The 17,532-nt window shown below is 40.3% G+C and overlaps 1 protein-coding gene across 1 annotated transcript in view; it reads left to right on the forward strand.

The window, feature by feature from the left end:
- Positions 1–17,465, forward strand: part of dnmbp (dynamin binding protein) — a 56,245-nt gene extending 38,780 nt beyond the window's left edge. The window contains 13 exon segments of the mRNA XM_078279862.1: positions 7,287–7,495; positions 8,215–8,314; positions 9,428–9,575; positions 11,033–11,050; positions 12,073–12,272; positions 12,366–12,496; positions 12,612–12,716; positions 13,077–13,205; positions 13,309–13,644; positions 13,790–13,978; positions 14,409–14,607; positions 15,318–16,006; positions 16,333–17,465. Of these exon segments, the coding sequence (XP_078135988.1) occupies positions 7,287–7,495; positions 8,215–8,314; positions 9,428–9,575; positions 11,033–11,050; positions 12,073–12,272; positions 12,366–12,496; positions 12,612–12,716; positions 13,077–13,205; positions 13,309–13,644; positions 13,790–13,978; positions 14,409–14,607; positions 15,318–16,006; positions 16,333–16,518 (2,639 nt within the window). The 3' untranslated portion in view covers positions 16,519–17,465.
- The last annotated feature ends 67 nt before the right edge of the window (positions 17,466–17,532 follow it).

Raw genomic sequence — 17,532 nt, forward strand, 5'->3', positions numbered from 1 at the left:
TAAGTGACCTCCTGCATGGTGCAACAGCTGGTGGTACAAATCTGGACAAAGGGATAGGGATATAGCCAAATACAATTGTGGGGATTCAAACATATGCTCAAAATGTTTCAGTTCAAATTAAAGCAGTGCTGCTTCTCTCTCTAAAACACAAACTTTGCAACAGTTTGAGGCCCTTTAAAAGTATTTTTAATATTTGCTCCACCTGTGCTGACATGGTTTTTTATGCCAGTTAACAGCGTCATGGATTTCTTTTTTTTTTTTAATACATCCAGAATAATTACATGTCATGGCTTGCAGGTTGTTAAGTAAACACTGTTGCAAGTGTTGGCATTTCCAAGAGTCTGGGAGCTTGTATGAACTTATTCTCATGTCCCAACTGAACACAGACACACTCACACAGAGTTTCACATGTGATTATTTCAGCAAAGCCACTCCCTGCTCTACAAAACTTGGCTTGATATAAGAAGGGCCCATGCTATTCGAGTCACCATGGTGACTGTGCATTCTGCTGTGAACTTTGGAGCAGAACACACACAGCACTGATTGTGTCTGACCTTAGAGCGCTCTGTGCAAGACAAAACTTTTGACTGTGCACGGCTATTATTGGAGCACGCCAACTACAGACCATGAATTCAGAGAAGTATTGTTTTAAAAGTGGATTTGTTGTCATTTTTTAGATAGAAAGAATATTTTTGAGTTTAGTTGGATGGTTTTGTATTTATATAAAAGAGTTTAAACTTGGGAACATTGAGGGGAAGATATTGAGTCAGGCATCATCATTTTGATAAAATTCTGCCTGTGAGAGGAGGAGCCAGGTCAGGTGTCAGTAGACTGTGAAACATGAAACAGATTAATCACAGAAATGGACTTACACTTCACTGCACTTGAGCCATCCTATTCAGCATAACCCCTTTTTAAATGTTACAGTAGCCACATGTACATTAATGCTTCATAACAACTCAGAAACGATTATTTCCATCAGCAAAAACAGCATTAAAATCTGAAGGAAGCATGATCAGATAAACTAGGGGCTATTCTCTGAATTTTCACCACCAAAAGTTCTAATAGATGAATTAAGTTTAGAAATCAATGTAGAGTTAGGATTATATAGTTAACCACAGCAAAGAGAGCTCTATCAACATAACTTTAAAAGAGCCATACCATACTATTTAGTATCCCAAAAAAACGTTTTTAGTATGTCCCAATACATAGTATGTCAAATGTAGTATGCCAAAAATGTATGCTTTTCGGGCTATTTTTAACTACAATCCTTTGCGCAGCATATATGAGCAAGAGGGTCCAAGTTTCGCGCAATGTTATGAAGAGGTAGTGTGTCATAATTGTATGCATACTGCAGTATGTACTTTAAGTGAATTGTGAGTTATGGTAAAACAGTTCCAAAAACATCTTCCCACGTATTACATAATTTCCTGTTAGTATAAAATTAACAAGGATGTTGATTTTTTTTTTTTGTATACTAACTGCTAAAACAGTATGCTATGACGATTAGTATGTAGTATGGATGGGACGCAGCATGTTGAAGCAGGACACCTGTTTTCTCATCTCATTCTAAGCAACAAGCAGCGATAGTCCAGTTCCAGGTTTTATTGTCTGCCAGAGTGGTCGTCCTCCCTGGTGTCTGTGTGTGTGTGTGTGTGTGTGTGTGTGTGTGTGTTTAATCATGGTGGGTTCCCATCCATTCTCATGGTAATTGGAGGTCTGGAATGGAGTTTTTGCAGCGGGACGCACAGTCCTCTACAAGGCTCAGGAGCTGGACTTCATATTGACAATGGACTATCGTAGAATGGGTGGCGTTGTTTGAATCACTGTGTGTGTGTGTGTGTGTGTGTGTGTGTGTGTGTGTGTGTGTGCTTGTTTTTGAAGTGGTTCGAAGAAAGTTGCGAGCAGCAGGTGGGTGAAGCCTCATCCTCTTCTCTTGCCTCCCTCTTGCTCTCTTTTTGCCTGTGTACAAGGCAGCGGACATATAGTGCCTTGGAGAGAATGCATCTGTGAATTTTAGGGAGAATATTTCTTATGTTTGTTTTGTGTTTTTACAGATTTAAAGGGGAATTTTCAGTTCTTTTAATATGTTACAAAAGCATTGATAAGGGACTGAAAATGAAATGTGTAACCATTAACATGCCATTCTTTGATCTATTGTTTTCTGCCTATCAACAATTTTAACCAATCCTAGATGGACATTGTAGCACTAAATGTGTTTTTCTGAATATGACAGAATTGCATCATTGCATGCATTAGTGGGCAAAGCCAGATAAAGTGGTAAAGATGCCTCTTACTCTCTGGGTTAGGGCAAACTCACAAAAACAAAAACAAAGATGGATTTCATACAAATGTATTGTGACAATGCATATTAACCATTAATCATAGTGGGAGTATGTGATACCCAGGAATAGGGATGTCACAATACCAAAAATCTAGTAATCGGTACCAATACAACCAAAAGTACACGATACTCTATACCAAAGTCGATACCACGGTGTTTAAAAAAGAAAGGAAAAAATAAATAATAATACTACATTAATTCCTTTATTTAAACATTTTAACATTCTAAAAATAGTGGCAACAGTCACATAATAAAAAAAAAATTACAAAATAGATGTATAATACGTAACAGTTGAACATTATAAAAGGATTAGAAGTTTTACAGTATATGATGTTAATTAGGGATCAACCGATACTGGTTTTTCAATGCCGATACCAATTATTAGTAGTTAATGAAACCGCTAATGAAATTTAACTGAAATTTAGAATCAATATGCATTTACAGTAAAAATGAAAGTCAAAAGTAAGATTTTGGAATGTTACAAAATGCTTTGTTTTAAGCAATTATTTCATAAATTGGAAATTTTCAACATAATACACAGTAAAAGACAGTCAGATAGTGTTGTGGGTGGTACATTAAGTCAGACATAGTGGTGAGTGAAACCAAAATAGAGGGACAGAAACAGAACTGTAGCGGAGCCAAATAGCGCACTTTTTGTAATAATAAACTTTATTGGTTATCAGGCAAATAAATCGCTGATACAGATAATCTGCAAACTGCCAACAAAACGGCCTGATAATCGGCCAGGGCAGATAAGCAGTCTATCCCTAATGTTAATATGATTTGAAACTCACTCACCTTTGCCAAATTTGAGGTGTTTGAAAATTAACGATGACATCGTTTGCATACCGGCTTCAGATCATCAAATATTTGTCCGTTGTCATCCCCTGAGAATGGGAAGTTTTTCCATTATTATTCAATATTAGACTAAACTTGGGGAGAATTGCAACCTTCGTACCTTCATTACCAACAGTACCTATGCTAATGCAGAAAAACAAGTACCAGTACAAGTAAGTTGTAAGAATGTTGGTACCAGGTCTCGTGACATCCCTACCCAGGACTTCACTCCAGCCATAATCTCACTTTGGGCTTTGGGCAACCTTAAAGCTATAGTGCGTAGTTTTTGTTTCCCCCATGAGGAATTCTAAGTAATGACGACACTGTTGTTGCATCCACATGACACAAGCCTTCCGCAGTTGCCTGTAACCGAGGAGGACACGTAGGATTAAAAAAACATGATGGATTCTTCAGAAGAGGTAATTATCTTCGCCTGAGTTTCTGCGCGCTAAAGTCGTCATTTTCTAAACATAGCCATACTGAGAAATACAGAGAGAGTTGTGTGGAGTTGTGTGGAGCTGATTTTTGTTTTTTGGCAATGGCTTGAATGTAACGGACATTTATAACTATAAAAATGTTACACACTAAAGCTTTAAGCCAGCTGTCCATTGTTTGTGCGACCTGATATCCACTACTTTGTTTTTTGTTAAATCATGATGACCTGTGTTAGTTGTGACTGTGCCTGTCGTCATACTGGGCGTCTGAAGACAGAAGGTGCGGTGCAGTGAGAGATGTTATCTGGCTGAAGTCATTTTATAGTGCTATAAAGTACACTCCCTGTTGTGGCTGTCCCCAAAATCCAATCTGTATATTTTTTACTATAAGCTAAGTGTTGAACATGATTCATAAGGATGGCAATCAAGAACTGGTTCCAACTTGAAACCATTTTGAGTCCGAGTCCTGTAAAGTGTCCAGGCACCTGTTTCCAAGAAGCAGGTTTACTGAGTTCTCTGGATACGTTTGCTGAGTAAATCTCCAAACCTTTCCAAATCTGGAATGATGTAAAAGGATATAAAACTGATCCAGGTTTTACGCTGCGAAGGTATCGAGATTAACCTGTTTTTTGGAAACCGGCTCCGCTCTACTGATTCCACCTGTTTATGCCTTTGCATTACAAACATTGACTTAAAGCTGGGGCACATAATCTCAAAGTTTGTGTTCAAATTAATCTTTGATTGGGGGAATAATTTAATTTAATAAACTGCACATTACAGTCGGATGGGGAGACATTTAGTAAATGCAGGGAATCAAGGGAGTACAGTTCCTCTGCCTTCATTAGCTCATATAACCCCCTATATTTCAAGGGATTACATAGGCAGTCTCTTTGTTTGATTTTTCCAAACTCTCTAATGTGTGTAACCAGGTCAGCACTTGAATGCAACTCATTGACTAACCCTCATGCTGCTGGGTTTCTGTGCAGACACCCTCTAGCCCCCTGCAGAGTCATGAACCCTGTTTTTCCTCGTCTGGATCTTTGCTCCCTATAAAGAGTCTATCATACGGTTATAAGCATGTCACACCAATTCTACAGTGTGTGTGTGTGTGTGTTTACATATCCTGTATACACCCAAGGCTTACTGTATGCTACAGCAAATAATGACCCAGCACATGACAGACACACCCAGAGTTGTTTAAACAGTTTTTTTTTTTCCCCCTGGAGAGTTTAATGTTGAAATTTTAGTTAAAATGGATTTTATAAAAATGATATCGAAAAAAGTTTAGGAACTGGTATCGAATTCAAGGTATCTGTACTGTGCCCTAGGCACCTGTTGTTGTGTGTTTGGCTAATTCATGTAATGTGTTTCTTTCAAATTCTGTGTGTGTGTGTGTGTGTGTGTGTGTGTGTGTGTGTACCCTCTTTATAATACTTCATAGAACAAAGAAAAATCCATAGAAGTGGGTTAAAATGTGGTCATGTGGGTTCACAGGTTGGTTATGATGGAAATAGCTGCATGTTTAAGCCTGTGAAGTGGAGCATATGATGTGGTTGTGTGTGTGTGTACGTGGAGGATCAAACGTGGGAACGAACCGATTGATTCCAATTAAACTCTGAGTCTTTTGTTTTTGGCTTCTCTTTGTATCGCATTGCTGCTGTATGACTTTTAAAACCCATTAGTGAGCTACTTGTTGGCAGTTACCTGGGCAGCAGTGACGGATGCTGCGGGGAGGTATGGTGGTGCAAGCGGTGAGAAAAGCTCCTTTGAGTTGAGCTTTAGCCAAGTCACGTGAAGAGAGAGAAGGATGAGGGTGGGATTTCAGGGTGGGAAGGAGACAAGACAGGTGGCCCGAGGATCAGACACACAGTCGGGTCATGAAATATAATATTTTAGTTTGCATCAAAATGTAAAAAGCTTTGTAATGAAGTGTTAAAGGGTTTGTTCTTACTTTCGTGAGAAGTGGTCACACTTAGATACAACATTTTCAAAAGGATGAAACTGCTTTTTATGTAATTTAAAGAAAACTGTTATGCTGCAGCAGTCTGGCTGTGTGTGCGTGTGTGTGCGTGCGTGCGTGCGTGTGTGTGTGCGTGTGTGTGTGTGTGTGTGAAGCATGCAAGTATTGTCAAGTCCATGGGGTAACATGAGGGTAAGAAGCAGAGTTAACTTCATTAGCCTCTGACAGCATCTGTTCAAGGAGCCAGGGTGACGTTACCCTCGTCCGTCAACACAACGCTGCACATCTCGACCTACTGAGATGTAACAGACCTTTATACTAAAATATACACAACCTCCAATGGCAACAGTGTTTCCACTCTGAATAGGTTAATCTAACTTGGAGCGCAAAGTAACTTATTATCAGTGGTACTTGCATTGTATGCACCCATGTTTCTGCTGCTACTGTATCTTTTCCTCCACAACACTAGGATAGGGCTGCTAATGAGCTATATTTTTATTATCATCAACAGACTCCTGAGAAGACCTAAACCAACATTGTCTTCGTCAATCTCATGATAACATAATCAGCCCCAAATATTTTTATTCCTACTGAAGATGTAAATCTTTATAAAACGGGTTATGAATATATACTCCAATATTCAAAAAAGCGTAAATAATTTCCTAAAACTGTGGGTGTTAGCAAAAGTTACTCAAACAAAAGTAAACAGGGCATTCATTTGGGGGACTTTTTTCAGCCGCAGATTTGGTGCTCTAGTGAGGATTTACAGCAGCAGGATGGTGTATGTGGAATCGACTTTAAATAAACCACAGTGCCCATGTTCTTGGTATAGAAGGAGCATGTCAGCGAGTCCAACAGTGTGGCTTATTTAATAGCTTTTGGATGACAATGGAGTTCTATGGCACAAAGGAATAAGCCCAGACTTTGGATACACAAACAATTCATCATCTGTTTTCTTTTTGTGGGATGTTGACAATAGGAAATATATAGAATATCACCAGACATATCCTGTTAACATAAGAGCCTAATGTGTCACTGCATAATAGAATATACAAATGGCAGATGTGGCAATTGAAGTTATCTTTAGAAATATGTACAACACGTATATTCGCTCTCCAGTACCGTTATCTCCCTTCTCTCAGTCCCCCTCTAACTGCCTCTTATTTAATGTCTGCTCGGTCCCTGAGAGCCTGTACGTCTCTAGTTGCTGTCACAGGCCATTGTGCCACACACAAAGAGCCTGAGTCCACTCCACTTTTGGGTTCATTCATAAAAAGCAGTGGTGCATGAACCAGGCTCTCCCTCCAGTCCCAGGCATCCCCAGAGATCACCCCTCTGGGAGTGAGAGCAGAGACGTTAATCAAAAGCTAGTCAGACAAGAGGAAGAGTAAAGGGCGGGCCGGCTGGCTGGGTGGGTGGGCGGGCAGCAGTATATTTGGATACAGTGAATGGGACTGGGAACGTTCTTCTTTTTCCCTTTTTGGCCTTTTTCATCTTTAGAATAACCCCTTTGTGTTTTTTGCTACAACAATCTTTGAGTTAATGCCAATTCCATGGCAATTGAGAAATGTATACACAAATACACATATTTGTCTTCAATACTGCTTAATCAAAAATATTACAATGATTAAAAAAAAGTAGTTGTAAGATCAAAAACCATTGTCATTTTAGTTTAGATGGAACTAAATCTGTCTCTTTTCCGTCTCTCCAGAGATGACGCTCCTGTCGTCCCAACCCACACCCCTGGATGCCTCCCCAACCTCGGACGCCAGCCCTGCTGCCGGCACCGAGGACCCCGAGCTGAGGATGATGGAGAAGAGGTTAAAGGTCATTGAGGAGCTTCTGCAGACGGAGAAGGACTACATCAAAGACCTGCAGATGTGTGTCGAGGAGATCGTTGAGCCACTGCAGAAGAAACAGGTAAAAACGATCCGGAGTTCAGACATTGTGGAGGTGGATTAAGAGTATGTTAAGAGCATGGTTTCATAAAAAAAGGTTGAAGGTCTGAAACCCTGTAAAATACGGGATCTATCGATTTATTTTTCATATATGTAGATTTATGAGGCAGAGTTGATATGAGGTGCCTGTTAAACACTATCAACCTGCAACAGATACAGTTTGAGTTTTACAGAGACAACAGAGGCTTTTGAGATACATTTTTTTTATCATATTTAGGATGAATTATTGAAGTTTAGAGAGAAACCTGATTATTCACCTCTCCTTTATAAATGAGTATACGCTACTCAGTTTGGTTTCTGACTGCATATACCCCTTTGCTGGATCAACAGCACATTCTTCATCTAATCTTCAGAAATGGAAGATGAGAGCGACGATTTAAAATGTATCATCTACATTACAAATGTCAGACTTTTATTTTTAGTCATTATCTTATTTTTAGTTTTACTGACTACTACATTACTTGTGGAGGCACCTGCGAACAAGTAAGTATTCCAGCTAGTTTCTCAAACAGGTTTCTCAATCCCGGGATAAGGGCTTTTCTAGGTTTCTGAATCAAGGTTGGTATATTTATAACTAGGATACTCGAAAAAACAGTCATGACAGGGATACAAATGTTTTATCAGTGAACAGCACAGAGGAACTTTTAGCACTGTTTTAAAACGTTCTGCATTTCCTAAAAGGTGAAGAATGTGGACTTTGATGGGCTCTTTGGCAACATCAGCTCTGTGATCGACCTGTCACAACGCTTGTTTGAAACACTGCAGGACACAGACTCTATTGGTAAGAAGCTTTAAAAAGATGCATATCCTATAAAGTAATTGTTAATAAAACTGTCGAGTCAAGCGACTTCTTTCTGCATGCTGTGCTTTGTACTTTATTCACATTACAACCATAAACTGTCACCTAATCTTAATGTAGTTGACATATGGCGCTTACCCACAGGGCTCTAGAGTGTGACCAATTTGGTCGCACATGCGACCAAAATTTGTAAGGGTGCGACTAAGATTTTTCCTAGGTCGCATCGGTGCATCTGCTGCCTCTCCACGAACGAAGCGATGTCGTTTATATCGATATGGTTTAATGTTGAGTTCCATGACCCATTCCTTCTGTAAAGCCGTGCCTGTGTTTGGATCTCTCCTCCGCGCAGCCCCGCCCCCATTCACGCACACACGGCTCACCTGCAACATGGAGAGACACAGCGCCGCCGGTCCACAGTACTGCCTCATGCGTGAGGCGAGCGTGGCTGGTCGTCATAGCGCCGCCGCAGGAAACTGCCGTGACCTAATGCGACACACACACCGAACGTCGAAGGTGTGTTGTTTTTTACTCTCGGCATGTGGCTGTTGCCACAGCCAGAACACATTTTGTTTCAAAAGAAGCTGGGGAGGCAAAAAAACCACTGCTGGCTAAACTATTTCAAAATGGCGGGTTTGTTCAGGACACACCCGTCTGATGCTAGCAATGATGACGCAGTGATTAGTGATGATTCTCTCCGACCAATCGGTAGACTGCAGATTTTCACGTCACCTTTTGGTATCACCTCAGCTCGCTTGGAACCTCGATGGAGGTGATACTAAAAAAAGTACCTGTTAGCAGGTACCAGGTACTTTCTTTCATAAAGGAAAAACTAAAAATGCGAGTTGAGGCGAGTCAAGCAGGTACCATGTGATGGAAAAACGCCATAAGACGTGACATGAACGCATTTTGAAATTAGTCACCGTTAAAGTAAAGTATTGTAACAGTTCTGATTTCTGTCTGTACCGACTTCCCAACTTTTCTGTCTGTTAGGGTGTAATGTTTTATATTACTGAAACACATCTTCCTTCTTCCTCTCCTGTTTCCCTTTTTAAAAGAAAACACATTAACTTATGTTTCTGTACCCTGTGCTCTCAGGAAATGTATTTCTGGGCTTCAAAGCTGAGCTGGAAGAGGTGTACAAGATCTACTGCCAGAATCATGACGATGCCATCTCTCTGCTCGAGAGCTATGAGAAGGATGAAAACATCCAGCGTCACGTGTTGGAATGTCTGGAGAGACTGAGGTGAGTCACTAAGAGGAGTGAAAATATGTCCAAAAAACGGAGTCACTTACTAGTTTTAGATTTTAGCTTTGACTTTAAAAAATATCTTTTGCATGTTTGTGTTTGTAAAAGCATGAAAACTTAGTAAGAGTGGCCACTAATACAAACGGTTGAAGTAAAACATTAACTGTAAAAGACGAAGAGTGCAGTGCAGTAAGTGGAAAAGTAATGATAGCTGTATGGTCACAGTGTGTTATGTGACACCCTTTTCAAAATTTAACTTTAAATAGGTTTTTGCAGTAGAATAAAACCTTTAAAATGGAGTCTGTGGACAATTAAAGAGATATTTTGCTGATTTCAATCCAGCTCTGTGTCATGGCAGTGTGGGCAATGCGTTTAGATGAACGATGTGTGCCTTTCCTCCGTGGCGCCAGTGCACAAGTGAAAGCACACACCGTTCATCAACGCACAAAGATGACACAAAGCTGGACTAAATACGGCAAAGTATACCTTTAAGGCATTCAGATTTCCTGGCGTCACACTATATGTTTTGAAAAAAGTTCAAGTAAGGTTTCCTGTTAGCTGATAGTCACATGGAATTAATTTATGATCGAGTTTCTTTAGCAGACTTTGAACTTTGATGCGTGGGCAAGTTATGCTAGAGCTGCAGGCTTAGTAAATCTTCAAACAGAAGCATTTTTTTATACCATGGTATATATAGTAATAACATTTTTCTGTAAAGATACCATGTGTGCTCCATCTCAATGTTCCTGGAGATGGAGCACTATGACGTTCCTCAGAAATGTAGAGCAGTCCAAGAATGTGCCCTACCTGGTTTCACCTGTCTGGTTTCACCATCAGTGACTCAGACACTTGAGTTGGAACTGCTGTAAAATAAAGTCATCTGTGTTTGAAGATAAACACAGGTTTTGTTAGACCGGAAGTTTCAGACAAAAAAGGCAGATGGTTCCAAGAAGTCTTAATAAATAAAAGGACAATGTACAGCTGTGTTTGCACACGGCCAATCCCTTGTTGACATGAAGTTGTTTTGTGTTTCATTTTTGAAACACAGTTTTTCTAGTAATTTTGTAAGTTGACCATAATGTTGCCAGTGTTTTCAGGAAAATAGTCTTTTCTAAAGTGTGTGTGTGTCTCCTGCAGCCTATTCAGCTTTTAAAAAAGGTCATGTTTTCTGCCACCTACTAGAAATTGCCATGTTTTACTGCCACACTGGGCCAATTCCATCTTTAAGAGAGAATTCACACAACAAAACCATAACAACTGCGGTTGCAGCGGGCTTGTTTTTTTGACCTTGCAAACTAAAATCCTGGATTTTGTCTGTGCATAAGCAAATACTTCCTTTTGAGTTCTGCAGAATTTAAGACTAGAAAATTAAACATTCATGAAAGTTTTTACCAGATCATAGGTTTATAAATCCTGTTTTTATTTCTATCTCTTTCCAACCTTTCCATCAACAGGGCCATTTATCGCGAGTGGTAAGTCTCAATAACGAGTGCCGTCAATGATTTACAGCATGAGAATCATCTTGAACGCATGCCTTTTGCTCACTAACCTCCCTGGAAATTACCTGTGTGTGTGTGTGTGTGTGTGTGTGTGAGAGAGATTGTGAATACTGTATACTATTGTTGTGAAAAGAATATTCCTCCTCTTCTGTGGCTATTGTTGACCCTGGGAAACACATCTAATGCCATCTTCTGGACTAAAACAGCAACTGCAAATTAAAATGGTGTAATCCATATTTTTATATATATATATATATATATATATATATATATATATATATATATATATAAAAAGAAACTGTTATAAAATATTTTCTCAATATTATGAGAATGTTGTAACATGAAGGGCTGAACATTGGCTTTATAGAGAATAGAGAAACACTGACCAACAATCCACCTCTGACACCATAAACATGGGAAACTGCATGCGTTTTCCTCCACTGACAAAGGGAAAAATGTGTGCATTGACACATTTTACTGTTTAGAGGTGGAAATGGGTTTACCTTAAATTGGCAAATAACATGCCATCGATTTGTTCTCTTTATTTTGTAAAATAGCAAGAAATGATCTTGTAATAATGAGAAAATATTTACATTTTAGAAGAAAGTAATTGGCTTCCATGCAGACATCAAATTACATTGTGTCTGTAAACAACCAAATTAAGCATTTGCTAAATTCATTTGTCCTCTAGATTGCATTAAACTAAGCAAATCAATATTGTTTTCTATTGTGCCTTCCATGTTCTTTTATGTCCCCCAAAAATTGTATTGATCATCATCAGAATATATGATTATGTGATGATGGTTACATATCATTGGATCATGCAATCCACATGATATAGAGACATGTGTTACATGAACATGGGAATGTAATTCAATAGCTGTGACTGTAATAGTGGCTGGAATGCTGACAGTATGTGAGAGTCTCTCACTCTTCACATATTTTTGTTTTCCCCTCCAACCAAACGCTGTCTGCCGTCTCTGTTACCTTTTCAGGGGGAAAACAAATTACATCAACCTCGGCTCTTTCCTAATCAAGCCGGTGCAGCGGGTGATGCGTTACCCACTGCTGCTGATGGAGCTGCTGGGGGCCACACCGGAGAGCCACCACGACCGGCCCCAGCTGACTAAGGCTCTGCAGGCCATCAAAGAGATCAACGTAAACATCAACGAGTACAAGCGCAGGAAGGACCTTGGTAAAAACCTCTTAAAGCCTGCTGGTTTGTCTGTATTTGGGAAAGTATTTATCCTGTACAAAGTCTGAACTGTCTTCCCTCTGCTGCCCACAGTGGTGAAGTACAGGAAAGGCGACGGAGACACGTTCATTGACAAGATCTCCAAGCTGAGCATGCACTCCATTATCAAGAAATCCAACCGAGTCAGCAGCCACCTCAAACACCTGACAGGAATGTCACCCCAGGTACATCACTGCTCCTTGCTAAGTTCTTAACCCGAGTAGAGGGAAGACTGCTTGAATGCAGCAAATGAAAACCTTCTGCTTCTGATTCTCTTTCGGTCTTCTGTCTTTTTCCCAGATTAAAGATGAAGCGTTTGATGAGGCTGAGAAGAAGTTCAGACTGCAGGAGAGACTCATCAAGTCTTTTATTAGAGACATTTCCTTGTACCTGCAACATATAAGGGTAGGAGTAATTTACCACTGTCACGTGGAAAATTCCAACTCAAGTGTCTTTGTTATTTAGACCATATCTGAAACTGAAAGTAGATACACTTAGAAATACTTACTGTGCCTGATTTGTGCCATTTTGTAAGTATTTCCAAAATCGTAATGCAATGTGATCTTTTCTTGATTAAATTTTCAGTACTAATTCTATTTCTTAAACATAATCAATATGTTAACCAACACCTGTGCAGAACCGTATTTGTCATGGGCCTTATTTCCAGTGTCTGTAATGAAAATATACATTTATATATTTTGTCGTATAATGTTTTTGGAGTACTTCTCATAGCAAGATGGATTGTAATGAAATGCATCGCTTTAGGAATCGGCATCTGTGAAGGTCTTGGCAGCCATCAGTTTCTGTGACATCTACACAGAGCGCAGCGTCCTTGACCCGGAGCGCTTCCAGAGAGCTCACCGCTGCATCAGCGACAAAGAGTTCACACAATTTGTAAGTCCTCTTCCTGTTTAGCCTCACTTAGATGCTGTAAAAGTGCGTTGGGAATAACCTCTCACATTATCTGTCCAACCCCCTTCCCTTGTTCCCTGAGCAGAAGGAGCGCACAGAGGCCTTAGTCATCAAACCGCTCACCCAGCTCCTCCTCATGTTCGCCGGGCCGCACAAACTCATCCAAAAGCGATTCGACAAGCTGCTGGACTACGACAACTGCAAGGAGCGGGCTGACCGCCTCAAGGACCGCCGTGTCCAGGATGAGCTGCAGGTGGCGCGCAACAACTATGAGGCGCTCAACGCCCAACTTCTGGACGAACTCCCTAAGTTCCACGTCGCAGCAGAGGAGCTGTTTACTGGCTGTGTGAGGGCTTTCGCTCAATCCCAGAAGGACTTCATGAAGACGACACTGGGGGAGCTGAAGCCCCTTCTACAGGCTGTGAGTTACTTTGTTTATGTGGGTGTTGTAGGAAGTGGGACATTTTTTCATAAATATTTATGGACCCGTTTTGAAAAAAATACTAATCCATTCCCAATGAGTTGTACTCATTACATTCTGTTATTAACTTGACCTTTGTCTCCAGTTTTCTAACAAAGCTGGCACAGAGGGCAACCTGATTGCTAAGTTCCAAGAAGAGTACGGTCGAGTTCTCCAACTTCTGCAGAGCTTTAGCTTCTGTCCGGAGAACCTTCCTCCAGCCACCTCCACAAAAAAGACCTTTGAGAAGAAGACTCTAGAGAAGCAGACCTCTAAAAGACAACTGCAGGGAGCTGTGAGTTGAACCCTCATCCCATTTATGCCATAGTGTAATTTAACCCTCTTGAGGACGGAAGACGCACCGGAGCGTCCAAACAATGTTTGACAAAACTCCTACTGAAAAAGCAATATTACAAAATTTCATTTCAGACATTAATTTAGTATTTTAAATCATATATAACTTAAGACTTTGGTAAACTCATTTCAAGCACCGAAACAATTCGTACTACACATCAGAAGTTACACATTGCTCTAGAATTTTTTGGGCCGTGGCTATACGGAAAGCTGAGTTTGTTCTGAAAATTGTGATATGAAACACATGGGGATCGGCTTTATGAAAATACCCTAAAAAGAATATATGTGAAAATGTCCTTAGACCTCAGAGGGTTAATAAATAATGCACAAGGAGTTCATGATCTAACCAGTCTTGTCCTTGTCGCCTTCAGCCGAACCACATCATGCAAACAGATGAGCACCGTGCAGGACTTCTGGTACGCTATGGTCCAGAGAAACTTTTCCAGGCAGAGAGAAACTTCAATGCAGCCCAGGATCTGGACATCTCTATACTAGAGGGAGACCTTGTGGGTGTAATCAAGCAACAGGACCCCATGGGTAGCCACAACCGCTGGCTAATTGATACTGGAGGTGGGTTATTTGTACTCTAAGTCTTGATTTGAAATAAAAATGTTTAACAAATGAGCCACATATTTTGATGTGACATTGGGGAAAAAAATTGTGCAGCAATTAGGGGTGCAAGATATATTGACTCAATATCGTTATGGCAATATCACGTTGCGCAATATCATATCGAATATTTAGTTTATTTTGTGGAGCGCTGCGTCCCGGCCGTTGACTGTGTGGCTTAGTTGTGTTTGATTTAGAGCCCGCTTGAAACGCTATAATGATCATGTTTCATTGGCCAGTTACCGTGCCACTTGCACGTTAGTACACGTCAGCGCACGGGTCCACTACGTGACAAACCCTACGGAGCGTACCACGTGTGTGCATATTTCGACAGTGACAGACTAGTAGTGTAAGTGAAGAAATAGATGTGTCCTGTTCTCTTTATTTATTTAATACTGTACAACCAGTAAAACATGTCCTGTTCAGTAGACATGGTCCTTATTTATTTATTCATGTTGGGCCAGTCCAATATGACTGTCAGTTGAGAAAACTTGTTTAATTTGTTATGAATCTATTTTGATGCGTTTTCCCATAACTTTTGTAATTTTACATATGTTTAAAAATATCGAAATTAATATTGAAATATTCATAATCAATACCGCAATATCACATTTTGTCAATATCGTGCAATACACTTTATAATGTCTTCTCTTGCTTTTCTTGTTTTGCAGTTGGCAAGGGTTTTGTGTACAGCTCCTTCCTCAAACGCTACAACCCACGCAGGAGTCAGTCGGATGTGTCAATCGAGAGCCAGTCATCTAATGAGTCAGGCTACGGCGGCTCCTCCCCTGTTTTCTCCCGCCAAAACAGCAACAGCACACTGACCTTTAACCAGGAATCAGCCACCGTCAGCTTTTCCACATCGCAGCCCCAAATACATTCATCGCCACACCCTTCGCTGGACTCTGCCTCATCTCGTAGGAGTCACAGAGATCCACCCAACCTTGACTCATCCAGTCAGAGCAACTCCATCAACTCCTCCCCAAGAAATCCCTCCAACCGCAGGGAATTCTCAGACCAAACGCACCGAAATTCCTCCAGTCACAGAGACACCGAGCCTTCTTACCGGCATTCAGGCAATCACAGAGACACGTGTGATACGAGTTGTGCAAGTCCATGCAGCCACAAGGAGATGTCAGACCTCTCAGAGACAGACTCTTACTCTTCACTCAGAAACGGTCGGTCACAGCGGTATGGGCACACAGACAAAACCTACAGTTCATACCAGTGGAGAAATGGAGATAATAGTGGCCAGAAAAGGACTGTTTACTCCAGAGATGAGTACATCGAGCCGGAGCTGGAACCAGTACCAGTACCAGAACCAGAACCAGAACCAGAGAGTGAATTAGATGGTCATCAGGTGAGATTTAGTGTGACTGCTATGATGTAATCAGACATTTACCATATCAAAACAATGGCAGACAATTTATTTTCAAGTGATATATATATATATATATATATATATATATATATATATATATATATATATATATATTATATTTTTTAAGTTAGTCTGTGTAGAAAAATGATACAATCCTGGTAACAATTGGTGCTGAGGGGTGTGCATTGCCACAGGGTGATCCTGAATACAACCACTAAAAGGGCCAACAACATTAATTCATACTGCTTTTAAAATTAAAATTAAAACACAAACTAACGATGACATTGTTATTTCTATGTTTTTAGATTTACTACGCTCTCTACTCGTTTGATGCCCGTTGTGCCAATGAGCTGAGCATCTCAGCCAATCAGCGGCTGCGGATACTGGAGTTCAAGGACATGAACGGCAACAGTGACTGGTGGCTGGCGGAGGCGGGAGGCCGGCGAGGCTATGTGCCTTCCAACTATATCCGCAAATCAGAATATACTTGAAAAACAGTTTTATCCTGAGACTGTACTTCGACCTGAAGAAGGCTCACTCTGCGAGCAGACGGAACAAAAAAGACAAACGAGCATCTGGACACAGGGTGACTTATTTTTGATCTGTTGTCAGTTTGATAGTGAAAAGGACTGGCTATTGCTGCTGACTTTGCTCCTAAAAGTTAACATTATATGCCTATATTTAAAGACTTTTTTATATTATTTGTACTTACTGGAAACTGCACCCTACTCCCTCTTGTTTCCAGTGAAAAACCTGTGAATTGCACCAGATTTCTGCCATATTCTCTGGAGCTGAAGACAATGAATTGTACGTTTAAGAGAACAGTCTTAAAGGTTAGCGCATTGGGAGATTGCAATGGAAATGTGAATGTTTTGGGTTTAGACTGGTTCTTATAAACATACATCAAGTGGTATGCAGACAGACTGACCTAAACACTGTGTGTGACTTTTTCCTGCATGTGGTTTATTACACCACTAGAATGATGAATATTAGATGGATTTATACCATACTGTTTAACAAGTCGAGGTTTGAGGCACTTATGAGGATTATCCACTGGTTGCGAGTTTTGAAGTGTCTACGGTGAAGCCATCAACAAGAATTTAGAGTGTTGTATGAAATTAATATGGACTATTTGAATTAAATCCAAGGACAAAGTTGAATGGCATATGCTATATGGTTTACAAGCAGCCCCCTTGTCAATAACCTGAATACACTTCTTGACTGGGTTGACACTGTGCAATCAGGTGATGATGACCCATTTTCCCTGTAAGAGGAGGTTAACAAACAGGGAGAGAGATTATAGTCTGATCTTCACTCTGATTTCTCCACATACTCCCTATGTACATTTATATATTGCTGTATATTGAGAATATGCTATTGCACCCACTGTAAAGTACACACTGTTTGAATAAAAAACAGCTCAGCTGATAAATCATGACAGCTCTGAAAGAATATTTGTTTGTTTGTCCTCTGTTGTGGAAGATCAGTGTTAGTACTTTGTCATG

This window comes from Sander vitreus, chromosome 21, assembly GCF_031162955.1.
Source record: "Sander vitreus isolate 19-12246 chromosome 21, sanVit1, whole genome shotgun sequence".
Taxonomy (NCBI): domain Eukaryota; kingdom Metazoa; phylum Chordata; class Actinopteri; order Perciformes; family Percidae; genus Sander; species Sander vitreus.